This window comes from Arachis hypogaea, chromosome 19 (genome assembly GCF_003086295.3).
Source record: "Arachis hypogaea cultivar Tifrunner chromosome 19, arahy.Tifrunner.gnm2.J5K5, whole genome shotgun sequence".
Taxonomy (NCBI): domain Eukaryota; kingdom Viridiplantae; phylum Streptophyta; class Magnoliopsida; order Fabales; family Fabaceae; genus Arachis; species Arachis hypogaea.
The window spans coordinates 145,166,994-145,193,954 of record NC_092054.1 but is presented as its reverse complement, the minus strand read 5'-3'; the positions used below and the strand labels follow the sequence as shown (position 1 = coordinate 145,193,954).

Here is a 26,961-nt window from a genome sequence, read left to right as displayed (position 1 = left end):
TTGTCAAATGAATATAATCATAGATACAATACTTATTTGAATGATTAATGGTTAGTTTTATTATTATTTGAATTTTTGATGATAAAAAATGATTATTTATTTTTAATTTTATGTAAAAATCTTATAAGTTTAGTATGACTACGGAATCCGATAAGTTGACCAAAACTTGAGGCTAAATTAACGGACTTTCTTTCCTTTTCGGACAATAAAACGGCTGTCTTCATGATGGTTTTAAAGGACATTGTTGTGTTGAGTTCACTGTACTTGTATGTTGTGTCCTCGTTCGAACGTGATCTGATATCCTTTTTGGGACCCACCATCACTTCCTCACTTCTCATTCTCATCAAAATTTATATTGCATCTAAAGTCAAAGATACTAATATCTTCATCAACTACTTACCAATTTGAGTTTTCATATGCACACTTTTTTGTTTGTTTAAGTATATGTTCAGATCTTAATTTGCGTACATGATAACTCATTAAACACGAACAAGACCCAATAATTAAATTCAGATTCTCCACAGATTAATTCTTATTCCGATAACTTCTTCAATGTGCACTTCTCATTTCCTAATTTTATGGGTTATTATAATATTATTTTTCTCAACATATATAAATAACATATTAAGAACAATTTAATAATTTAATGTATAAACAAGTTTGATAGGTTGAACCAACATATGCATGAATGGGAAGGTGTACAAGAATTTGGCATCCCTTGAAGGCAAGCATAGCATCAAATTCATTCCCCTCTCTTCCTAAATGAATCAAAAGCTCTTCATAAATAGTTGAGCTTTCATAATTTCCTTCCATCAATCAGGTTGTTCCATATCAATGATGAGAAAGTGGAGCAGCTCAAAGCATCTGCTATGGCTGTTTCTTTGGTTACCCTTTGTGGTTCAATGCCAAGAAGTGAATGACTATGACCAAATTGATAACCCTTCTGTTCTTCCACTTGTTACTCAGCTTGTCTATAGTAGACTTTCCAATTTGACTTCACTTCTCAGCCAGGAAATTACCACTCACTCCACTTTCTGTGTCAAAGATCCGTAAGCACTTTCTTTCTTTGATTATTGATTCGTTTTGATTCAATTTTGGTAATGTTCTGAGCTAGTTATGCTCAAATTTTAAGTCTTGTATATGCTTTAAATGTTCATAATTGAAAAATGTTCACACTTCGTAATTTTATTTGCAACAAGAATTAAACCAATCAAGAGGAATTCCATGGATGAGAGAAAAATGGAATTTGAGTTCTTTTGTTCAATTGGCGCACAGAAATTGATCTTTATAACGGTTTATAGATTTATTGTTTAAGGGATGCTGATTGGAACCAAGCATTTAATTTCTCATCAGATTTGAGTTTCCTGGCTTCTTGCATTAAGAAGACTAAAGGTATGATTGCTAAGAATCACAACACCTTTTATGAATCAATGTAACATTCAAGGTGTATATTGATCTTGATTATTTTGAATCTGATTATTGAAACAGGAGATGTCACAAGGCGTTTGTGTACAGCAGCAGAGGTGAAGTTTTACCTAAGCAGTTTGTTGGAGAGATCTACAAGTGCCAATTATTTGAAGCCTAACAAGAACTGCAATTTAACTTCATGGTTCGCCGGTTGCGAGCCGGGTTGGGCCTGCAGTGTTCCTTCATCCCAGAAGGTTGACCTTAGAAATTCAAAGGAGATTCCTGCAAGAACTTCTAACTGCCAACCTTGTTGTGAAGGATTTTTCTGCCCTCATGGTATCACTTGCATGATCCGTAAGTATAAACAACAATCTTTATGAATCATTTGTAGTTTCTATGTACAATAACATTAGAAGTAGTAACACTAATTGTTGCCTATCTCTGCTAAATCTGTGTCTGGTTCCTCTCTACTTGAAATTCTTCTCTCACAGCGTGCCCTTTAGGTTCCTACTGCCCTCTTGCTAAACTAAACAAAGCAACCGGTGTATGCGAACCGTGAGTCTATTCCTATCCCTTAAGTTGGGAGCTTTCTTGAGTTGTTGATTTGCAGAAAGTGTGTGAAATTAATGTATGATTGATATGTTTATGCAGATATCTTTATCAACTGCCTCCAATGCAGCCAAACCATAGCTGTGGAGGTGCAAATGTATGGGCTGATGTTAGTAGCAGCAGTGAGATGTTCTGCTCAGCAGGATCCTATTGTCCAACAACAACAAAGACAGTTCCTTGTAGTAGTGGGTATTATTTTTCTTCAACACTTGCCTACTCTTATAAAATGCCAAACTTGGATCCTAGAAGAAGTTATTAATGTTTTTTAAGCTTTTGGAGGAAATGGCCCTAACTCCGTCTATGTTACATAGCCGGTCACAAGCCTGGATAAATAAGGAGGGTTTGTGTTTGGCTCTCGACAGCCAGCTAAAAACTTTGTTGAATCTTCATGATATGAACTAAACACGTTATTCTGCTATCTACGTGTAAACAGTCTCACTGTAGACATGATACATGATAGAACTCAATGGCATCATCTGATCCATGTAACCGACTCCACCTAGTGCCCTGCATTGCATAGTTGCAATGAAATCTAAGATTAGTTTCCTTAACTCAACATATGAAGCACAAAAACACACTTAATTTGTTAACAAATTCTTTCTATTATTATGCTTTTGATTGTTAAATAAAATCATCATCCTGAAATCTGAACTATCTTAATATTTTCTCTGGCGAATTCAGGCATTACTGCAGGATGGGTTCCACTTCTGAGAAAAGTAAGATTAGATATCATATTTAGGTCTCATTTTTACTGATGAATTTTCTCATGCAAAGTATATATGATAATTTTCTTGATTATCTTGTAGGATGCTTCAGATTGACTTCTTGCAGCTCAAACACTGCGACGCAAAATATGCATGCATATGGAATCATGCTCATTGTAAGTTTTTTACTTTTACCAAACAAGGCCATAGAGACCATGATGGTAGATTTTAACACTCTTTGATTTCTTATGCAGGCTGCATTGAGTACTTTGCTGCTCATAATTTACAACTGTTCTGATCAAGTTCTCACTACTAAGGAAAGGAGAATGGCCAAATCTAGAGAAGCAGCTGCTAGAAATGCAAGAAGCACTGCCACTGCGCGCCAAAGATGGAAATTTGCAAAAGATGCTGCTAAGAAAGGTGCAATCGGGCTACAAGCTCAACTTTCAAGAAAATTCTCGCGTAGGAGAGAAGAAACAAATCTTGAAACAGTTGTAGTTTTGGATCAAGCAACTTCTGAAACAGATGTTGAATTGTTAGAACACTCACAACCTACTACAAGTTCATCTGCACAGTTGAAGGAAAAGGGTAAAGAATCCAGTGGTTTTAAGCAGATCATACATGAAATTGAAGATGACCCTCATGTTGAGGCCAACTTCAATGTGAAAATGGAAACTAGAACTAAAAATGTGCCAAGAGGAAAACAATTGCATACTCATAGCCAAATATTTAACTATGCATATGCTCAGCTCGAAAAGGAGAAGGCTCAGCAGCACGAAAACAAGGCCCTTACCTTCTCAGGAGTGATTAAAATGGCTACCAACACTGAAAAAAGAAAGAGGCCTTTGATTGAGATTTCTTTCAAAGACTTGACTCTTACATTGAAAGCTCAAAACAAGCCTATATTGAGATGTGTTACCGGGAAAATTAAACCCGGCCGGATCACGGCTGTCATGGGACCATCAGGGGCTGGCAAGACAACATTTTTGTCAGCTCTAGCTGGAAAGGCCTTTGGATGCTTCGCGAGCGGTTCGATTCTTATAAATGGAAGGAATGAATCAATCCACTCCTTCAAGAAAATTATTGGCTTTGTGCCACAAGATGATGTAGTTCATGGAAACTTGACAGTGGAAGAGAATCTCTGGTTCAGTGCACAATGCAGGTACATTATATTGCTGCACATTCTAACTGAACTATGTTGTTACTTTTGAGTGCTAGAAATGTACTTATTCAAGTGATTTTTTTTGTTAATGTTAAAGGTTATCAGCTGACTTGTCAAAACCAGAAAAAGTTCTGGTTCTTGAAAGAGTTATTGAATTCTTGGGGCTTCAGTCTGTGAGGAATTCCTTGGTTGGAACGGTGGAAAAGCGAGGGATCTCTGGCGGCCAAAGGAAGCGTGTAAATGTGGGATTAGAAATGGTTATGGAACCTTCACTTCTGATCTTGGATGAACCCACTTCTGGTTTGGACAGTGCATCATCTCAGCTTCTTTTAAGAGCTCTAAGACGCGAAGCGCTTGAGGGAGTGAACATTTGCATGGTGGTTCACCAACCCAGGTAACTTCTTATTAAATTATATATCCAAGTTGAAATTTGCATGAGAAAACATTTTGCAGATTAATCTTATGCTTCCCTTACAATGATTTGATGATTGATTTTGATACTTCAGCTATGCATTGTTCAAGATGTTTGATGACTTGATACTTCTGGGAAAAGGTGGACTTACTGTCTATCATGGACCTGCCAAGAGAGTTGAAGAATACTTTTTAGGCCTGGGGATAGATATACCGGAGCGAATCAATCCTCCGGATTACTTCATCGACATCTTGGAGGGCATAGTAAAACCTGGTGGTAGTTCAGGAGTGAGGTATAAAGAGCTACCAGTTAGATGGATGCTTCATAATGGATATCCAATACCTCATGATATGCAGCAGAGCGCCGAACAGTACGACTCATCCATAAGCATAAATTCAGCTATAGAGGCCAATGGATATGATCATGAGGACAAAACCTTTGCTGGAGATCTGTGGCATGATGTGAGAAATAATGTGGAACTGCAGGGGGAGAAGATCCGACTCAATTTCTTGAAATCCAAGGATTTATCCAACCGAAGAACACCCGGCATATTCAAGCAGTATAAGTACTTTCTAATCAGGGTTGGTAAGCAGAGATTAAGGGAAGCCAGGATCCAAGCCATAGATTATCTGATATTGTTACTTGCTGGAGCATGCTTAGGAACTCTTACCAAATCAAGTGATCAAACATTTGGTGCAGCTGGATACACCTATACAGTGATTGCAGTATGTAAGTTATACAAGTCCCTTCATCATATATCATTTTTCATATGGCAAAGGAATGAGTAACCTTGCTAAATTTGTGTTAATTTCAGCACTTCTGTGCAAAATTGCTGCCTTAAGATCATTCTCTCTGGACAAGTTACACTACTGGAGGGAGAGTGATTCTGGGATGAGTAGCTTGGCTTATTTTCTCTCAAAAGACACAATTGATCAATTCAATACTGTGATCAAGCCTGTGGTGTACCTTTCAATGTTCTATTTCTTCACCAATCCAAGATCTTCTTTTGCTGATAACTATGTTGTGCTGCTTTGTCTTGTGTATTGTGTTACTGGAATAGCATATGCACTTGCCATAATTTTTGAACCAGGTGCAGCTCAGCTGGTTAGTATTAATTACCATCAAATAATGATAATAATAATAATAATTTTTCCTTTTAAATTTTTAATTTCTCTAAGGTGTTTCTGTTTCTTGCAGTGGTCAGTGCTACTTCCTGTTGTTTTGACTCTGATTGCAACACAACCAAAAGATAGTAAAATTTTGAAGGGTATAGCAAATTTATGCTACTCTAAATGGGCTTTACAAGCATTTGTAGTTGCAAATGCTGAAAGGTAATCTATGAGGACGGAAGATAATTTGTCTCATTGAGAAAATGCTCAGAATGAATCACATTTAAATGTGGATACTAAACATGATGTTAATTACAATTATAATGCAGGTATCAAGGAGTTTGGCTCTTAACTCGTTGTGGTTCACTAATGAAAAGTGGCTATAATCTTCATGATTGGAATTTGTGCATATCAATCCTCATTCTTATGGGAGTAATTGGCAGGGCAACAGCATTTTTCTGTATGGTCACCTTCCAAAAGAAGTAGTGCCAATTTTTGTCACAAAATTTACAATCTTAATAGCTGTGATCTATACATGTCAATATATCATGTCATTTTTTAATCTCTATCTGGAGCTTGTACATTTATAATCTATAACAATATATAATGGCAATACATAAGTTTGATGCCCAAGATTTCTTTCTAATATTATCCTTTTTAGTTAACTTCTACATTTAATGTCAGTTATTCATCTCTGGAAAACTCCCCTTACTTCACTTAGCCATCTTGACGTAACTTTCACTTGTTATTTTTCATCTCTTATCTATTTTTCTCTTCTCATCTCATCTCTTATTAATATTATTGAATACATTAATAGATTTTAAAAATACATTAATCTCATGCCAATAATAACTTTACTTTTAAACATTCAGATACTCATAATAATAGTAAAATTGATCCAAATTCAAGTAATAGATAGAATTAGTGGGTATAAATTATTATTTTTTAAAAACTTTAATTCATACTTAATAAACTTTCAATTTTTTTTATTCAGTGAGTTCTACTTGGCAGTTATTGTATAAAATATTTATTTAAAAATATTAATAATTTTTTATTTAATTTATACAGTAAATAATGTTTTATGTAATTTTATTTTATTTTATATCTAATAAAATTAGATTCAGATTTTCTTTTATTCTTTTCGAATTGAAATAGTTCCATTGCATGATTGACAATTTTGATTTCTATCATAATAACTTTTTTTTATTTACTATTTTTTTTATCTTTGTCGTAACAACTATTTTTTTATTCTAATAATAATTGTTCCATACAGAGAAGTGCATCCTAAATTCGAAATAGAAGTAAAAAAAATTAAAAAAAAAGAAAACAAATTAAAAGGTAAATTAATAGGGTACAAAATTGACGAAGAAGTTACACATCTTTTTTTTTCATAACAGTTACTGAAATAGAGATGAAAATGAGATAGAGAAGATGAGTTGTCGTTCTGGAAGTGATTTCTTTATGTAACGTAATTGACGGATGCACGGGAGAAGTTCTGTCATGAAAAATAATATTAAAACTTAAATTTAGAAACTAAAATTTTGAAGTGAGTTATTTTCTGTAAACTATGTGCAATCACTCTCCGTATAAATGTATAATAGTAGCTGTTTTATAAAATATTTATTTATTTATTTTTAAAAATCTAATTTTTTTAATTCTAAAAGTATTGGTATTTTTTTATTTAATTTATAGTATTAATAATATTTTATTTTATTTTATTTAATACCTAATAAATTTAGATTCGAATTTTTTTTCACAAGGTTGAACTGAAATAGTGCTATTGTATGATTGACAATTTTAATTTTTGTCATAATGACTATTTTCTCCTACTATAATGTTACAGGTTAAATATTTTTTAATTTGATTTATACTATAAATAGTAATATCAATTTTCATTGGTTACCTGATAAATTAAAAGAGATATAAGAGTTTGGTATCCAATTATTTTTTTCATTTTACTCCTATCACTATAACCCAAAACAACCAATGCAGTTATCATTATTTCTACCATCATAGGAGCAGCCCAAAATAACCCATATCTAGTAGTTATCATTATTTCTACTATCATAAGAGCAGTTTGTTTATAGAGTTATTGTTATTTCTACTATCTCATATATATTGTTTCGTACTCTTTTATTATATTATTATCTTTATTTATTTTTCATTTTTATTATCACTCTTTTCTGTTTTTTTTTTCTATTTATATTGGCATGGACGTTTATTATAAAAATAAAATTTTTAAAACCAATAAAAGATTAAAAGGTAAAGGTGTTACGATGGGTAAGCAGAGATTAATGGGCTAGACTTGTAAGGTTGGCCCAATCGACTGAAGGAGGTGATCTCCATCTTCGTGTGCATCTGGGAGCTACCGTCCGACTTTGTGTGTATGAAAGAATGGGGGGTGGTACCTGCAATGACATTCCGATGCCTAAGTTCGCAAGGGATTTGGATAGGTTTTGAAAGTATTAGAACTTAGAGATACCTGAGGGGTGTCAGTGTATTTATAATGGTGAACCAATAACCACCGTTGGAGTAGTTCCACCTTTTAAGGAGGATAACCGTCCCTTTATCTTAGGGAAGTTGAGATATGACTCCTGGAAGTGGGTTGAGAGATTTTAGGGGCAGTTACTTATTTGAATAAGTGTTATCTGCCAGCTAACCTTCGATCCCGACTTTCTTGGAGTGGAATCTGTGTCGAATCCGACCTCTTCTAAGGAGGTCGGTTACATGCGATGGCCAATCTATGGATTGGGCCTTTCTAGTGTATTTGGACCTGGGCCCTAGTGCAGGGTCAGGGTATGAACAGTGCCCCTACTCGAGTCCAATCTCTTTTACTTAAGAGTTGGATTCGAGTATTTGAGCTCGGGTTTGTAGCCGACGTGATATGGAAACCGACGTGATTTTCGAAACCGACGTGATTTAAATCTCTCAACAGTCGCGTCTAATCAAACGTCGCGTCCGTTAGAGTTTTCGTATTTACACGTGGGAGCAGTTACATTGGTAACGGTGCGCTTCTTTAATGATCGCATTGATTTACCATTCTGCCCCTGGTATGTTTATAAATACTTTTCCCTCTCTTTCTTTGTTTTCTTTCTGAAAAATTTTTTGCCTACACTCTCTGTTTTGAAAGAAAACTTTTCCTTCTTCAAGTGCTTTAGTCGCTGCCGCACCTGATCCTCTTCACAAACAAAGGTTAGTTCTTTTCTTTCTCCTCTTTTATTATTGAATGCTCTACTTTGCAATTTTAAAAGAGTTTTTGCGTGTTCGTGGTGAGTATGAATGTAGGCCTAGTGACTCTGTTTTATTGAGGAACTTACTTTGGCCCTTTAGAGACCCTGTTTTTGATCCTTTCCATTTTTCTTTGTAGGTCTCGTTGTCATTTTACCTACTATACTTTTACTGGAAAAGATGTCTTCCCTCGAGTCCCTTTCGCTGTGGGTGGACGATACCGTTCTTGGGGAGGAACCCTTAGTAGACACAGATTACATCACCGACCTCCACACCCACCATAGGATCTGTGGCTCTCATGATGATGAGCCCAAGTATGAGTTGGTTACCCCGGGTCCTGAAGACCGGGTTTGTTTTGGGAGGACTGCCGATGCTGACCCTCATTTCTTTTTCATGTACGAAAGTCTCTTCACCCGTCTGGGGGTTTTTCTACCTTTTTTCAGACTTTGAGATAGAGGTTCTCAACTACTGCTGAGTTGCTCCTACCCAGCTTCACCCTAATTCTTGGGGTTTCATGAGAATTTATCAGCTTATTAGCCGAGAATTAGATTTTTCAACTTCTTTGAAGATTTTCTTTTATCTTTTTCATATGACCAAGCCCTTCAGTGGACAAAATAATAAACAACAATGGATCTCTTTCCGTGCCATTCAAGGTCGGAAAGTTTTCTCTATCTTTGATGAGTCTTTTCATGATTTTAAATACTTTTTCTTCAAAATTCAAGCCGTAGAGGGCCATCACCTTTTTTTCCTGGACGAAAATTCTTCTCCCCGCTTTCTTCTTTACTGGTTAGAGGCCTCCCCTGTGGGGAAGTATGGCCTGGATGACTTGGATGAGGTTGAGGAGGCTGTTGTGGGGTTCTTTCGAGAAGTTTGGGGGAAGGCCCCTAATCTGGATACGAAAAAGTTTCTTCAGGGGTCTCCGAGTTTTGTGCAGGCCCAATTAGGTAGCTTTGTTGATTTTGATAACTTTCGACTTGTAGTCTTCCGACTTTGTGACCTAACTCTTTGTTTTCTTTTTCAGAGATGGTGAAGAAAGGTTCCAGTTCTTCCTACCAGAAGGTCCAGGACGCCAAGAGAAGGTCTTGGGTCGGGTAGATGCCACGAGGGCTGCTGGCACTCTTCCTCCTCCTCCTCCTCCTCCTCCTCCTCCTCCTCCTCCTCATCCTCCTCCTCCTCCTCCTCCTCCTCCTCATGAGATGGGGACCTCTTCTTGTCCTATTTTGATAACCTCCTCTTCTGCCTCTTCTCTTCCTATCCCCCCGCCCCGATCTTCCCCTAAACACGAGAAGAAGAAGCGCAAGACTTAAGAGTCTGGCTCTTCTCTTTCTGGGGAGACTAATTTTGATGGTCCCAAATTCGTTCGGAGTCACATCTATCCCCATACTCAAATTAATATGGATGATGCTTCCGTTTGAAACCATCTTAATATCATGGTTCAGGGGAGTTTCCGGGCAGCTGGAGTATGTACAAAACTTCTTGATATTTTGGAGAAAACTCCCCTTAGTTCTTTGGGTTCTACCCAAAAGGTTGAGGAGTTAGAGGGGAGGATCTTCTTTTATCAAGAGGAGGGAAAAAGGATTAAAGAGGAGGTCACCGAGCTGAGGGAGGAGAGGACTCTGCTTCAAGAGAGGGAGAAGAGGTTGATGGGCCAGTGTGCCATGGTGGAGGACCTTAAGGAGAAGGTGGAGCAGAATTATGTCAGGCTCTTTGGGGAGAACCTTGACATGAAGAAGGAGCTGGCAGGATGTTGGGAGGCCTTTCAGAACCTGGAGGATTCAATGGCTGAAGGTTCGGAGGAGGCCTGTAGGGTTTTTAAGGAGTAGATCGGAGTTATTGCTCCTGACTTGGACCTTCCTCCCCTTGATCCTGACAAGATTATAGTAGATGGGGCCATTGTTTCTCCTCCTTGCCTGAGACAGCTTCAGAGCTGAAGACCCGTGGCCAGAGAATTGTAGAATCCCCTCCTCGTGAGGGTCCACAAGAGGGATCTGAGCCGACGTCCTCAGATGTTCCGACCCTTGCTCCCGAAGAGGCTGCTCTGTCCTCCCCTGCTGCTGATCCGACTTTTCTCCCTTCTGGTGACTCTTAATTTTTTCCTTCTAATTGACTTGAGCTATTTGGGGGCCCGGCTTGTGGGCCCCTTGTTTGAACAACTTTATTTGCTTTTTGTGGTGGTTTGTTCTTAACATTTTCTGGCCTTTTACGGCCGTAAACAAAAAATGCTTTGCCCTCTTTTTTGGATAAGGGATTTAAGGTTAATTGGCGCGTGTGCATGCTTTTTGATCTTTCCTTCGTTAGGTTTTTTCATGAAAAAACCCTTTTGATCTTTTTGTTTTTGGAAAAGACCTCTTATCTGGGCAGGTTGTGTTTTGCCTAATTGTTTTTGGGATTTTCAAAGGCTCGAGACAGCTTCTACCTTTGCTTTTTGATGGTTTTCTTTTATCTCTTTTCGGAATTCTTTATGGATTCAAATTTTCTTATTTGAATCATTCTTAGGTTATTTTCGCGATGTATTTCAATTTTCCTCAGTTTTTCCGACTTGTTTGGTCTATATATTTCCGAGTTATCATGATCTGCTTTTATAACCTCTTTACACCGACTTGTGCTTCGTCGTTTTATCCTGACGACCACTTAGGTCGGTCATGGAATTTTCACGTTTTGTCGAGCTTAAGTTTGGCGCGTTTCATGGATGAATGGTAATATCTTAAAGGAATTTACAAAGAGATGTAGAAAAAGATCTTTACTTTATTGGTAAAGGTGTTTTTGCTACTAAGGAGTTAAAAATTATTGCCCCTTAGTCTCCACTTTGGTGCCTCGTTAAAACCCCTTTTAGGAAAACCCTTTCTTTGGAAAAAAAAACCATGAAGTTGGGAAAAAGAGTACATCAGGGAATGAAGTTCGCTTTTAACTATAGTACCTTTTCATATTACAAGCATGCCACGACCTAGGTAACTCGGTGCCATTCAAGTCGGTCACCTTGTAGTAGCCTTTTCCTAGGACCTCACAAATTTTGTATGGCCTTTTCTAATTGGCAGCAAGCTTCCCATCCCCAGACTTGTTAACTCCAATGTCATTTCTGATCAAGACCAGGTCGTCTGGAGTGAAGCTTCTTCGAATGACTTTCTTATTGTATTTATTCGTCATCCTTTGTTTCAACGCTTCTTCTCTTATCTGGGCTTGTTCTCGGACTTTAGGGAGTAGCTCGAGTTCTTCTCTATACCCCTGTACGTTGCCAACCTCGTCGTAGAAGCTCACCCTTGGACTTTGCTCATTGATTTCAACTGGTATCATGGCTTCTATGCCATAAGCAAGTCGGAAGGGTGTTTTCTCTATGGCAGACTGAGGTGTAGTCCGATAGGCCCATAGTACTTGGGGGAGTTCCTTAACCCATGCTCCATTTGCCTCTTGTAACCTTTTCTTCAACCCTGCCAGTATAACTTTATTAGCTGCCTCGGCTTGCCCATTTGCTTGTGGGTGTTTACCGAGATGAACTGGTGCTTGATCTGCATGCTGGCTACTAGATTTCTGAAGGTGGAGTCGGTGAACTGAGTGCCATTATCGGTGGTAATGGAGTGGGGTATTCCATACCTTATGATAATGTTCTTGTAGAGGAACTTCTGACTTCTCTAGGCTGTGATGGTGGCTAATGGTTCTGCTTCTATCCACTTCGTGAAGTAGTGTACTCCCACTATTAGATATTTTACTTGTCCAGGTACTTGGAGGAAGGGCCCTAATAGGTCCAATCTCCATTTTGCAAAAGGTCATGGAAAAGTTATACTGATGAGCTCTTCGGGGGGAGCGACGTCGAAGTTTGCATGCATTTGGCATGGCTGACACCTTTTTACAAATTTGGTGGCATCTTTCTGCAAGGTCAGCCAGTAGAACCCAGCTCGTATGACTTTTCTAGCCAAGGACCTTGCTCCGAGGTGGTTCCCGCAGATACCATTATAGACCTCTTCTAAGACTTCCGTTGTCCTTGAGGTCGAGACGCACTTTAACAATGGTGTAGATATCCCTCTTTTGTAGAGGATATTTTTTACCAAGATGTAGTTTTATGCTTCCCTCCGGATTTTCTCGGCCTCTTTTTCTTCTTTGGTAGGATGTCGAATTTTATATATTCGACTAGTGGGTTCATCCATCCGAGATCCAATCCGGATACTTCAAGGACGTCTTGTCTACCCTTTATTTTTGTAACTGAGGGTTTCTGGAGAGTTTCTTGGATCAGGATTCTATTACTCCCTCCTGACTTAGTACTTGTATCAGTTTGGGTATGTACAACCCCCCTCCGCCGGTAACAAGAAACATTCCATCGAGAGAGCATTGCATGACTCTTCGCGGAGTGCAACTTTATGACTCGACAATTTTACATGGGGGATGGATTAAGGAATGGGGCAACCGTCATAACACTCGGTTGTGGGATCTGCACCCCCTTCCGACTTGGGACTTTACATCGTCGACGGAGTACCGGGATTGGTACGTGGGTTCGTACGAGGGCCAACACAGGGAGGTTTCGGGCACCCTTCAACACTGAATTAATGCACTCCACAAGATTCATTGTCATATGGCCCTATCAATGACCCTCATCAAATGCCAATACCCAGTGTCTAAGTCCAATGGCATTGCACCACCAGGCATATGCCTCGCCTTACTCTTCCAACCTCTTATAGTTGATGTTGTACTCATCCACCGTCCTTGAATACCCTATGTTGACAACAAATTTTTGCAGGTGCAGTACTTTAAATGCCCTTAAGAAGTTGCTGCCAATGTGCCTTATACAAAACATCCACGATGCTCTCGGAGGTTGCTGATCACCACCTGAACGATTTACTACTACTCGGATTGACTCATGTCGGTCTGAGATGATACCCACACCATCTTTTCTAACAACATGCCTTTGTAGATTCCTGAGAAAGAAGTGCCACGCATCAGCTGTCTCTCCTTCCACCAGGACAAAGGCGATAGGCACAATGTTCTGGTTCCCATCTTGTGCAACAGCAACCAGAAGTGTACCTTTGTATTTACCGTATAGGTATGTGCCATCAACCTGAACTAAAGGCTTGCAATGCTTGAATGCCCTAATGCATGGATTGAAACTCCAAAATACGCAGTGAAGTATTCTAACACCGTCCGCCTCCTCACTCCTGTTGTACAGGGGCCGTGTTTCTATTTGGACAATTGAGCCTGACATCTTCTGAACTATGACCGAGAACCACCATGGCAAAGGTTGGTAAGAATCCTCCCAACCACCGAAAACTTTGGCTATGAACTTCTGCTTTGCTAATAAAACCTTTCGATAATTGATGGTGTAGTTGAACCTTGACTAGACTTCTGCAATTATAGATTTGACCTTGATGGACGGGTCAGTCTCAACCAATGGCCTTATAGCCTTAGCAACTGTGTCCGAGTCTAACTTGGAATGGTCTTGTGAAATCGTTCCCATGGTGCACGTGTGCCTACCATTGTATCTCCATATCTTCCAACAACCTTTTTCTGTATCAAGCTAGCTCGGATAATCCAGTCGCATCCACGCTCATATGTCTTGCATTTTGCATAGAGCGTCTGTGGTTCGGACTCATAAACATTGTAGTCGACTCCTCTAAAGATAGTGTAACTTCTCATTGCTGCAATGACAGACTTTCTAGAACTATACTCCATTCCGATCCTGAACTCTCCATTCTCAGGGTCAGCAACACCTACAGAAACCAGATATCATCATTCATTGATCCATCCAAAATATAAAAACACAAAAACGTATTATTCACTCATCACGTACCTATGTTTGCATATTTCGGGGATTCCGGTGCATTCATGACATCAAGTTCCAAGTTACGCATAAAAGGTGGGATGTTCATCGGTTGACTAACTGTGGGATGATCCATTACATTCTCCGCTGCTGTCTCGACTCCCACGTCACCATCTTCGTCTTCGTCACCGGCTTCATACGTGGCTTCGAAGTTCTCTTTGTTGTCACTGTTCATTCCTTCGTACACTGCAACTCTGTCATCCTCTATATCTAAATCATTTTGAATCTCATTGCCTCTACGTTTTCAAACTCAACATACAGCTTATCTGTGGCTGTCGCATCTGATTCTGCCGGTAAATTTGGAACATATTCTGCATACTCATTTCGTCAATGATTGGCATAATATCAAACTATATTAGACCACCAAAAACTATAATTGGATTTTGGTACAAAATACTGCTCACTATCGTCAACATACCATTCTCCATACTTTGACAGAGATTATTTTGAAGCTCCATCAGCGTCATTGTGCATGGAACCACAAAAGAAAATGGATTTTGACACACAAACCTCACTCCTTCATGAGTATTCCGTATAATCTCACCGTTGTGATACACTACTAAGTTTGTGGTACCCTCCATTACACTAGCAACACGCTCAAAGAACACTCTTCCTCGCAATGAAAATGATACCAAGCTTTACCTTATATATAGGAGAGCATTCAGCACACCTCCCATGTGTTGACTCAGCACGCCCCCTATTTGATTCATCAGCCAATGATAGGTTGTCACGTGTAATACGCCCTCTATGTGCTGCAGCTGCATGCAACCAGACTTTGTCATATGGCAATCACGCTCCCCACGTGCCATATTCAACACGCCCCCTGCGTGTTGAATCTTTCATCTAACAGCTCTACCAATTTATAATTCACGTACTGCACCCATTTTTAGCCAAAACACCACTAATGAAACCATAACCAAATTCTTTAGCGAAGAGGAATCAATGTTGCTTCTAGTTGTCCAAGATACTGAGAAGAAGACGAATCAGAAGTCCATGTGGTGAGGGACTGTTGGTACGCAACAAAATTCTGGTTTGCGTCGCCTCTAACACTAAGAAATAAACCTACAAAAAATCAAAGGCTGAAAAGATGTATAATTTATTGGAAAAGCTAGATGAGAAAAGGAAAGCAATGTTTTGTGTGCCGTGCAACCAACTTTGGCGGTCCCGCAATTCGAAGGAACAAATGCAACAATTGAAGAGGAGATTGAGAGTGCGACGAAGGGCTTCGAAGACTTCATGAAGGTAAACGCAAGAAACAAGGAATTACGGGTTGTTGACTCTTCATTGGCCCAATTAAGAGAGACTTGGGAGGCGCCACCAACTGGAATTATAAAAATTAATATTGATGCATCGGTGCCAAGAGATGAGCATAGAGGTGTGAGTGTCCAAGAGATGAAATGGGCTTAATTTTGGGACAGCTAGCTGGGCCATACCCTTTCACTTAGACGCTCATGAGGCTGAGGCATATGTAGCCTATTTGGGAGCAGATTTTGTTAAACATTGTTGTTTCAATGAAGTAATCATAGAGAGTGATAGCTATGAAGTAGTGAAAGCTCTTAAACAAAGAAAGCCAATAAATTTTTGTTTTGGAACATTCATTGCTGACACTTTAGCAATATTAGGAGGACTTAGATTATTTTCCTTTAGTCATGTCAAAAGAAATGGAAATAGAGTGGCTCATGAATTAGTTAAGATGGCTCTTATCAATCAAAATTTTGTGTGGGTGGAAGAGGCACCGAATCATGTACAAAATCTAGTCATGTTGGACATTTTACCACCAATGGATTGAATCAAAACTCTTTTTTCCGTAAAAAAAAAAAAATCAAATTCTTTAGCCGCTAGAAGCCTAGAACGCCTAGAATCAAATATTTAATGTAACTATATTCTGTTATTTCAGTTATAAATAGTCTTTTAAATACTCTATATTTTCTAATAAAGCTTCATTCATTGCATAAAAGGGGCGTGTCTATATATCTACTGTATACAGAATTATAGATCATAATATATTATTGATCATGGTGTGAGTGTTTACAAACAGAAAAGGATGCGACCCTGTGATAACATAAGCATGATAAAAAAAAGTTATGATATAGTAATGTTTATGTATAAATATATTATATGATGAGTGGATTAATATATATGTTTTCCAAAGTCCGATGCCACATCGAAAGCGCATAGATCGTCACGTGTATGCGTGATACAAATTTGTGCTTGGCAAAGTGTAAACATCATAACTTCATAAGGATAAATATTTGTAGGAGAAAAAAAAATCAAGAATCAATGATATATTTATATGTGTAATTTTAAATTTTTTAAGGTACGATTTTCTTTTTATTGACTGATTTTAAATTTTGTTTTCTTAACAGGACCAATATAGTAAATGCATTGCAACCCAATATAACTCTAATTATGTACTCTTAGAATAATGTTGCCTGGCGGTGCAGAGTGACACATTATTCACATTTAAATTGGGTGCAATTGATGACTCCATGTACTTTCACATTCAAGACTTTCACAACTTGTTTTTTATATATCTTTTTTTTATTAAATTTATATAACACAAAATTGTTTATTATTGTGTTCATATTTAATATTATAATTTTATTTTACACAAAATAAAATATACGTTTAATATTATTTTTTTTAAGATTCTAATATATTTTTTTTTTTCTGAGTTTGGAGCATAAATTTTTAACTTATTTTTTATGTATTATTTATTTTAACTTATGATGTACTTATCTTTATTTAATCAAACTAATAAATTTGGTTAGCTAGAACGCCTAGAATCAAATATTTAATGAAACTATATTCTGTTATTTCAGTTATAAATAGTCTTTTAAATACTCTATATAACAATAAAAATCACATATGATTAGTAAATCAATACAAAATTCCCTCCTTCTACCACCTACTTCTTTCTATTCTTCTTCTTCGTATTTTTCAGGATAGCATTGGCAATTAGCAAGTGATGGTTTTTCTCGATAAGCACTTGCTACAGCTTCTTCTCGCAAGATTGAAGTCTTCTTCAACCTTTCTGCTAGCTATTCACAAAGAACCACGTTGAAGAAGTGTGAAGATTGAAAAGGTAACATGAAACTTCTTTTATGTTTTAAATTTCAGAATTGTTATTTAGAAATTTGAGGATGCCAACAATTCTAAATTAGTGATTGAGAAATAAAGTTCTAGATTTTAGATTGAAATGCATATTGAAAGCTTGGTAATATAATGTTTGATGAGGTTCAGATTTTGAGGTTAATACTTCTTTTTTTGCTGAAAAGAAATATCCTTTTAACTTTATGATACATTATTTATTTATTTTTTGTTGATTTGTAATGATTCTTAACCTTTGGGGAATTCATTGAGATCGCGCCACACTTTTTCTTACTTCCAATCCATCCATTCATTCATTCGCATTCCATTTCTTGAAGAATTCTATTACCCTCCCCTTTTCTTCTCATTCTTCCATTCCCAAATCCCTATCTTTCTTATTCTGCTTAATCCAAGGTTGGTTTAGTCTTTTCTTTATCTTTTTTTTTCTTTTTACCTCAGGTTCTTTATTTTTATTTTTAAAAAATTCTTCTTTTTTTGGGGGGAGGGGGTGGTTAAGCTTTTGGGTGGCTAGGGATTTTCTGTCCGCTGGGATATGGATTTAGGTGTTATATTTCTTTTTCAGGGGAAAAAAGGTTGTGATTCAAAGATTTGCATGTTCCAAGGTTAATGCTTTGGGGTTGGATATCATGTGTTTTTTTTTTTCCAAGGTTAAACAAAACTAGATGTTTAATTTCATGTTGAAGAAGCATTGTATTGGTCTAAGTGTATATGATATACTGTTTGGCTAACTCTGTTTGAGTTGAAGGATTGTAGCTTCTGATCCAAGTGTTTATGTAATGAATATATTGAATTTAGTGCTTTATTCCTTGTCTATATTTGCATTTTGAACTGATCTTGTTAGGCAGATTAGGAACCATTTTAATATTTTGCTTCTTTTTTCTTAAGCTTATTGTTTATATGATGTCTGAATGCATTGCACCTTTTCTGTTTCAGATATTGAACTCTTGGGATAAGACAGCTAGTCCTTGAATTGGATAGAGTTCCTTGTTTTGAAGGATCATGACAACATATGACATGGATCCTGATGTTGTTCGCTGGGGCCTTCATAATCTCTTAGACATTTGCACACTTTCCAATAATGGTTCTCCTAGTTTCATAACTAGATATGATCCAGATTTAAGTAGCAGCGTAGAATATGTTAGAGAAGGCTTCTGTCAGCCTTCGTAGGTGGAGAACGATGAAGCTGTTGCTTGTGCTTACCAGGAAGAATTATCACAACTTGAATCCTTGGAAGCTTCTGGGATGTCGAAATTTGGGAACGATCAAGTGTAGGCAGCCGTACTTGCACAGGATTGGCATTCTTACTCAGATGGAAGCAGAAATTTTGGTGGTATAAACTTGGCAATCGCTATTCTCTATTGTTATCTTTTTGATGTGCTGGATATTTTTCAAACTTGTCATGATAAATTGTCAACAACATGTAGGTAATGAAACTTGCCAGAACTCTAACAGTGAGCCATACAACATTCCAGAAGCAGAGGATTATGATCCAAATGAAAGGGAAAACGTTATGCATGACATTGATGTTTATGGTTCCTCTTTTGGGTCAGGAGAGATTCCAGTTTTTAGTGATGATATGTGGCATACGTTGGAAATAATGGATGAGTCTTCTCTTGACGGTGAGGTAGGCAAAAGATTAAACCAGATGGTCCCAATCCCTGTAAGTTTAGCCTTTTAGTGCAGCCAAATTCTGTTGTATTTAATATCATTGAATTTCTTCTTTCTATAATTTCTTATATATGTAATACTTAGTGATGTATTCTTTATATGTGAGTCTAAGTAGCTATAGAATTCCAATTTGGATATTAATACAAATGTCTCTTGTCTGTACTTGCAGCATATTCCTAAAACCAATGAAAAAATTCCATCATATGATGAAGAAGTATTTCAGATGATATGGCTTTATTGATGTTGTCATGGTTCACTGATATTAGGAATGGTGAATGGGTGATCATGTCACATTGTAGGCTGCTGCCGATTGGGTATGATGAAATATACCATTTCCATTTTGTATTTGCCTTTCCTATTTATTATGATATCCTTCTTTTTGGTTTGAGATTTCAAAGTCAGTGTTCTTTATCTGTTTGATTCTATTGGATTCATGTAAAGCATTCTTTGTATCTTTTAGAGGCCATCTTAGCAGGTATGGTTTATCTTTTTTATATGCAGTCACATTTACACTTATTTAGTTTCTTCTTCTTCCACTTCCTTGCCCCCTCACTCTTTTTTTTCCCATTTTTTCTTCTCATATATTATCCATTTTTTTTCACAATTTGATCGCATATTCTTATTAAGTTGACATATACACTGATATATAAGTATTACTAAGTATATATAAATTTTGTCATTTGTAAGACCCATAAATTTAAAAAAAAAAAAAAATTAAATTATATTATTTCTAATTATAAATTAGAATACTTGATTAAAAACTGATTAGTAAATTGATAATTAAGTAGTATTTTTAAAGTAATTTTAAGAGATTAAATTAGATTTCAAATTTGTACAATATACTTTAATTTTATTAAAATTTACCAAATTTCAATTTACCTAAAATTAATAAATTATTAATTTTATTTATGTCCCAAATTAAACCCTAATTTGCTAAACACTTCCTAAAACTTTAATCCTAATTACCCCACTCCCTTCAGCCGCCATACCCCTTTCCTTTTCTTCCAAAAAACAAACTCACAACGCCACACTTAGCAGCAGCCAAAAATCCACAGAAAGAAAGAAAGAGAGGAGAGGGTGCGAATCAGGAGGGAGAAGAAAGGGGGAGAGCGTGCCGGCGAGTCCCTGCTGCTCGTCGCGCCGCTGTCTTCGCCGATGGAGGAGGAGCGAGGAGAGCGTGTCACGGAGCAGGGGAAGCTCGCGCGAGTGAGGAGCGTCGCCACCGTCATCGCGACGTGCGCCGCCAGCTTCGCTGCACCTCGTCATCACCATCGCCGTCGGACCGCCATGGAGTCGTTGCCGTCGAACCGGCGCTGCGAGCTGCTATCGAGCCTTGAGCAGAATCCGATGCGAAGAGAGAGAGAGACAGAACAACGCGAGGAGAGAGAGAAGGCGTTGCGGGGGTTTCTGCCGCCGCTGCTCTCTCCGCCATCGCCGCCGCCGGAGTCATGAGCTGAGGTGGGGAAGGAGACCATTTTCCCTGTTGTTGTTGCAGTCATTGCGCTACTACTGCTACGCTTCATTTTCCTTGTTTTCCTTAATTACCGTAAGTCATTTTTGTTTCTGAACCCCCACTGCTATTGTCATGTTATCCGTTGATTGAGAAGTTTAAGACGTTGATGTTTTAGGATTAAGCTGCTGCAACTGTGGACTGTGATGGTTGATGCTCTGAAAGAGTCGTCGCTGCTGGGGTGACTGGAATTACTATTGCCAGTTCTACCGTTGCTACCGATGCTGTTGACTTGCCCCAATTCAAGTTCAGTGTCACTGCCCTAGGTCTAGCCTGTCTCCTGACTCTGTTTCACTTTTATACTCTGAACTGCTTTGGTCTCGTTTATCTGTTTGTTACGATTTTAATTCCATTTTATTTTTGGTATTGCCTTGAATTTTTTTAGAGTTGTTTCCGCGTTTGATTCCATCAAATTTGATGTTGCTGCTGTTAATACTGCTGATTCTAATGCCATTGCTGTTGTTGCTGTTAATTTGGAATAAGTGGGTTTGTCGCCTTTGATTCTTGAATTCAGCTAGTCGAGGTAGGGGCGCTTTTCTTAAACTTGTTTACTTTCCAGAGTTGTTATAAATCGATATTAATGCATAAAATACATTTTTGGTAATTTCGTAAGTCTTATGAATTGAATTGAGTTGTTTTGGATGAATGAGGTTATTAGTTGTATTGATTGATTGATCGATTCAGAAAGTTGAATATTCTGATTAGTTGACGGATGTGGTTAAAGTAGTTTTTCGAGAGTTATTGGAAGATATTTAGTAATGGCATTTAGTTTAACTTTAGAAATGATTCGATTTTAGGAAAGGTTTAGTATTGAAATTTGATTTGATATTGAACCTGATTTGATATCGGAATTTGATTTTAAAACAAATTTGGAAAGGGCCTTATATTTGAAAACGATTTGTTTATTGACAATAATTTACTATTTTGGAAATGGTTCGAACAGGGTTTGAGGAACGGTTTGGTTTGAAACGGTTTGAGAAAACCGAGAGTTCTTAATTATTGATTAATACTGTTGAATGAGATTGATTTAGATTGCGATTTATAGGACTGGTTGATTGGATTCTGGATTTTGCTATTACCTTGTGTTGAATGTGGTTGTGGTGAAAATTGTGTTGGGAGTGATTTGACTGACTAACAGGTGTTTGGTTTGGTTTGGTTGGGACCCGAAAAGGGTGGCAGAATCCGAGTTTTAGAGGAGATGCTGCCGAAATTTTATAAAATTGGAAGTTTTGTTTGAAGTAATTGTTTAAAAAGATTTAATTCTTAAACGTTATTTATTTAAGATTGATTTATTTAGAAAAGAAAGAATTATGTTTTGGATTGAGATTGTTGATTAATGGAAAGAAGGATGATGAGGATTGATTTGAAATATGATTTTTGAATGAATTTGGAAATGGGATATGGATTGATAAATGATGAATGAATTGTTTATATGGCTTATGAATTTGAAATATCTGAGATACGAGGTTCCCTGGATTAAGTGCCGTGGCTTGCCACCACGTGTACCAGGTTGAAAACTCGATACTCTGTTGACCCTACGACGTAAGTGTGACCGGGCACTACATAAATTCCCGGGAATGTTACCCCCATTGAGTAATATTGATTATTTGAGAAAAAGCTATGCATAGACTCTTGGGGATGCACGTCGGGGGACGGTCTAAGGACAATTCAGACTTGTCGGGTTGGCTGGATAACCGACAGATGAGCCTCATTAGCCATAGGACAGGCATGCATCATATGCATTTGTATGCTTTGCTTGGGTTTGAACTTGTTTTGGTTTGCCTAATTGCTAAACTGTTCTTAACTGCTACTTGAACTATTTGCTGTAACTGCTACCTACTTGTGCTTTCCTTGTCTGTCTTGCCTGTGTTTGTCCTGGCGTGCTACATTTGAGAATGAACTTTGGTGCTGAATTAATGACTGTGTTGTTTGATTGCATGGTTGGTTTCTGATTGAGATTTTCTTATAAGAAAGGAAAGATTTTGGACTTCTGAAAGATTAAATATTGTTTCTTTAAAAGAGTTTTGAACGATTTCCTATTAGTTTTAAAAGATTCATAAGGCAATGATAATCACTGAGCTTGAAAACAGTTTTCTTATTAAATATCTTCTTATGACAACTTTGAAACTTCGTGGTGAGACCGTGTGGTTAGGTTCTCACCCCCCTACAGCTTTACCTTTTCAGGAACCAGATGAAGAGGCATTAAGAAGAGTTATACTGGGTTTGACTTATATGCTGCTGTGTTAATTAGATTATTTTCTTCCCTCGTCTTTGTCATTACAAACTTGTAAGAGGGATAGGAATTGTATGTTCTATATGTATGTTATTTTATGAGATATTATGTAAAGAGTCTTATATATGAATCTATGCCTACTTGCATTTTTCTTAAGATAAAGTGTTTATTCTCATTTAATAAAATAAAAAAAAGAAACCAGCGAATACAGCGTCAAGTCAGGCTCCTAGTTTAGTATTTAGTATGTAAAGCAGTCGCAATACTTCTTTCTATCAGAGTGGCGCAGCCGGAAGCGTGACTTCTGATAGTGAGGGTGTTACATCATTTGTCATATATATTTTTACTCTATCTCTCTTGTTTTCTATGCTTATTTTTTTAACATTATATATTCATAGAATTATTATACCTCTTAAATACTTACTGACTTGAGCGTCGGAGTGTCTTTTACAGGTACACCCCCAACTTTCTCGGTTCGACTCTTACCACAACCATGGAAGAGCTTCTGACAAAGAATTTTTCAACCAGGTTATAGTTTGGAATCACCACTTCACTTTTGCTATGTTGCTCTACAAAAAAAGCTTTGAACAACGAACCACATCCTAAGTGAACTATACTTTTGTAATTATTTTTTTATTTGAATATGAATTTTCACATATGATTGTCAAATTAATTTAATCAACTTTGATATTAAATATAAAAAAAATGTTGAGATAGAACTCATTAATCTTTCTACATTTACTAAACAATTTTAGTTATAATAATGCGTAATCCGTGGAAGTTAATATAGTTAATTATAATTTTAATGACTAACTGTAGTTACCAACTACTCACACTATATTCTCACTCATACTCACCTTCACTCTCATTATAGAAAATGTAATCATGTCCACAATATTTCAATATCAAACTTTCATGAATGTTACTTACTATACTTAATGTACCTCATCCAAGGTAAATTTTATTGTTATATATTATTGTAGAAATTTAAAACTTGTATTGCACTTCTACACTAATTTCAATTCATTGTTATTAGCTTTTAATCATATAAATAGTATATATTTTTATAAATAATGACTTAAATTTACATTTTTTATTTTAGTTTTGGTAATTGCTCATGTATTTTAATTTGAGCATAACTAGCTCGGCACCTTACCGAAACTGAATCAAAACGAATCAATAATCAAAGAAAGAAAGTGCTTAAGGATCTTTGACACAGAAAGTGGAGTGAGTGGTAATTTCCTGGCTGAGAAGTGAAGTCAAATTGGAAAGTCTACTATAGACAAGCTGAGTAACAAGTGGAAGAACAGAAGGGTTATCAATTTTGATGAGAATGAGAAGTGAGGAAGGGATGGTGGGTCTCAAAAGGAGATCAGATCACGTTCGAACGAGGACACAACATAGTACATACAAGTACAGTGAACTCAACACAACAATGTCCTTTGAAGCCATCATGAAGACAGCCGTTTTATTGTCCCAAAAGGAAAGAAAGTCTGTTAATTTAGCCTCAAGTTTTGGTCAACCTGTCGGATTTCGTAGTCATACTAAACTTAAGAGATTTTTACATAAAATTAAAAACAAATAGTCATCTTTTACTATTAAAAATTTAAATACTGATAAAATTAACCATTAATCATTTAAATAAGTATTGTATCCATGATTATATTTATTTGACAATTCAAATTAAATATTATTCTATGAAATATTAGGGGTGGCAAATAGGTCGAAATTCATCAGACTGATTCGCATAACTTGCAAAAAAAAAATTTAACCAAAATAAAGAACAAAAAGTCAAAAATTGACGGATTTAACCTGTTAATCCGCTATTAGAAGGGGGCATACTAGCTCATTTGCCATTCCTATGAAATATATTGTTAGTATTCGACTCTAATCAGCTGTTAGCTCTTCTATGTAAGCAAAAATTATTAATTCTTTTATCTGAATCTTTTAATAATTATTTATTCTAAATGAAATTTAATAAGTCAATAGCCATTCTGTGATATATATAAATTTTTATGAAAATATTGTATTATTTTATTATAAAAAAATTAATTCTTTTAATAGTAAATTATTTTATTAAAAACTATATATAAATTATACACATATATAATAATTAATAAATAATTTTTAATATTTATAAAACATTTTTGTAATTATATTTATGTACACACATAATCAGTTTTATCAAACAAAATCAACATATATAGGTATCATGCCCTAGAAGAATAGGATTATGTTTGGTAAGAGGCATTTTAAGGCTGGATTTTATATATTTTAATTTTATTTTTGATCTTATAAAATATTATATAAATATTTGTAAAAATGTAAATTTTTAAAAAATTTGAACTAAAATACAGAGTTAGTAATTATTTATTTCATTAACTTATAAGTATTTTTTTTTAAATCAGAATGGAATGTTATTGTCTAATGAAATGAACAACGACGACTAACTTTAGAGAAAAAAAACACAAATATTTTAAAATTTGAACTAAAATATAAAATTTGAATTTTTATTCTTATTAATTTCAATTTTTGTTTGAATGTAAATGGAATATTTTTTATTGATATTTATGTTTTAAAGTTAATAGAGAATAAAGTATAGCTTATTTTGCTAACGAGTTATAGTTTAAATGGTATAGTCTCTCATCCTCATCTAGAGGCTTCGAATTCGAATCTCACTTCTAACTTCAGGAAAAAAAAATATATAACTTGTTTTATTTGTATCAAGATTTCTTTCTTAATTTTGTTGGACAATACAATTTTTTTTTTAATTTTACTTGCAATTACAAAATTACATTATTCTTTAGTTAAAATATATTATAAAAAAATCGTAATTTCTTTTCCTATCATTTAAATTAGGAAATATGAATTTTTTATTTAAATTAAATAATTATCAATAAATCATGTTTGATTTGAAAAGAAAATAACCCTAAAAAAAAGAGAGAATTTCTAAAATACATCTAATTTATTTAATTTAGTCTTGTAAAATACATTTTCACCTTATATATAATTAAAAGCAGAATATACTAAAAAGGAGAACATTTTGAATAATATATACAATAACTATCTAAAATATCTAATAATCATTTTAATAACTAGATAAGCACAACATATTCTTACTTAGAGCAAAGTCCTTCGAAAAATGGCAAAAATTAATGCACTCTAGATAAAGTAGCGAATATAACACTCTTTAAAAGTTAATCTATTATCAAATATTATCAGATAAATTAAATTTATTTATTATTATTATTATTATTATTATTATTATTATTATTATTATTATTATTATTTTATGGGCTGAACTCCTCCATTACTCTATTAATCTTTAAACATCTTCACTATTTGCTGGCAGTGCTTCTGTTATCGTTCTACTAGTGGACAGCAGTTACAACAAATTTATTATCTTTTATTTTAAATTATCCTCAAGGTTAATGTAAATGGTAATAGAATGAAAATTAAAATAAAATTATATTTATACAATTATTCGTATTACTATTTTATTAATTTATTCAAAAAGTAAATAAAATTTGAAGGTAATTGGTATGAAATATTACATATATTAAACTAAGAAAAAATTTTATTTGTATAAAAATGAGCCTAATAAATAATTATTCATTAAAAGTATTTTTTTGTTATATGAAAAAGAAATATATATGCAACATTGCATTTTATTCACTTATTATAATTTACTAAGATAAAATTATGTAATTAATTTTTTTAAACATTAGTTATTTATTTTTCATACAATATAGAAATAAATGAATATAATATTTATTTAGTAGATTTTGTTATGTAAAATATTTTTGTTGTCATATTATTTGAGAAACCAAAGAAAAGAAAATGTTATTTTATGAAAAATTGATAATATATTTTTAATAATATTGTTAATACAAAATAATAAATTTTAAATGTTCTTTTAAATATTATATATTATTTAAAATAATATAAGTATTCCAAATAATATATTTAAAATATAGTAAAGTAACGTATTTTTTTATGTGAATTTTT

General features: G+C 35.5%; 1 protein-coding gene and 2 long non-coding RNA genes across 5 annotated transcripts; all 3 read left to right on the top strand.

Annotated features, from left to right (window-relative positions):
• The first annotated feature begins 473 nt into the window (after nucleotides 1-473).
• LOC112779308 (ABC transporter G family member 24) lies at nucleotides 474-6,036 on the top strand. The gene is made up of 14 exons (XM_072227775.1): nucleotides 474-724; nucleotides 821-1,049; nucleotides 1,316-1,392; nucleotides 1,489-1,761; nucleotides 1,899-1,962; nucleotides 2,059-2,205; nucleotides 2,698-2,732; nucleotides 2,823-2,896; nucleotides 2,975-3,882; nucleotides 3,980-4,276; nucleotides 4,389-5,023; nucleotides 5,109-5,398; nucleotides 5,492-5,625; nucleotides 5,733-6,036. Exons 1-14 carry the CDS (start codon nucleotides 685-687, stop codon nucleotides 5,887-5,889), a joined length of 3,360 nt encoding a protein of 1,119 aa, XP_072083876.1. The 5' UTR covers nucleotides 474-684; the 3' UTR covers nucleotides 5,890-6,036.
• Nucleotides 6,037-17,304: 11,268 nt separating this feature from the next.
• On the top strand, nucleotides 17,305-19,747 carry LOC140181974 (uncharacterized). 2 transcript variants are annotated; one of them, XR_011877698.1, is made up of 4 exons: nucleotides 17,305-17,519; nucleotides 18,479-18,875; nucleotides 18,970-19,169; nucleotides 19,383-19,747. It is a non-coding gene; the product is annotated as an uncharacterized lncRNA (long non-coding RNA). The 2 variants fall into 2 exon arrangements; XR_011877699.1 differs by lacking the exon at nucleotides 17,305-17,519 and adding an exon at nucleotides 17,801-17,938.
• A 415-nt stretch (nucleotides 19,748-20,162) lies between these two features.
• Nucleotides 20,163-23,672, top strand: LOC112775812 (uncharacterized). 2 transcript variants are annotated; one of them, XR_003189694.3, is made up of 4 exons: nucleotides 20,163-20,759; nucleotides 20,842-20,989; nucleotides 21,109-21,246; nucleotides 23,407-23,672. It is a non-coding gene; the product is annotated as an uncharacterized lncRNA (long non-coding RNA). The 2 variants fall into 2 exon arrangements; XR_003189695.3 differs by having other exon boundaries at nucleotides 22,894-23,672.
• The last annotated feature ends 3,289 nt before the right edge of the window (nucleotides 23,673-26,961 follow it).

What these genes read in the sequence shown, in the direction of transcription:
- LOC112779308 (XM_072227775.1), top strand. Translation starts at nt 685, where the DNA reads ATGAATGGGAAGGTGTACAAGAATTTGGCATCCCTTGAAG. An exon ending in ACAGTTCCTTGTAGTAGTGG is followed by an intron (nt 2,206 to 2,697) that starts GTATTATTTTTC and finishes TGGCGAATTCAG; the next exon opens with GCATTACTGCAGGATGGGTT. An exon ending in GTAGTTGCAAATGCTGAAAG is followed by an intron (nt 5,626 to 5,732) that starts GTAATCTATGAG and finishes ATTATAATGCAG; the next exon opens with GTATCAAGGAGTTTGGCTCT.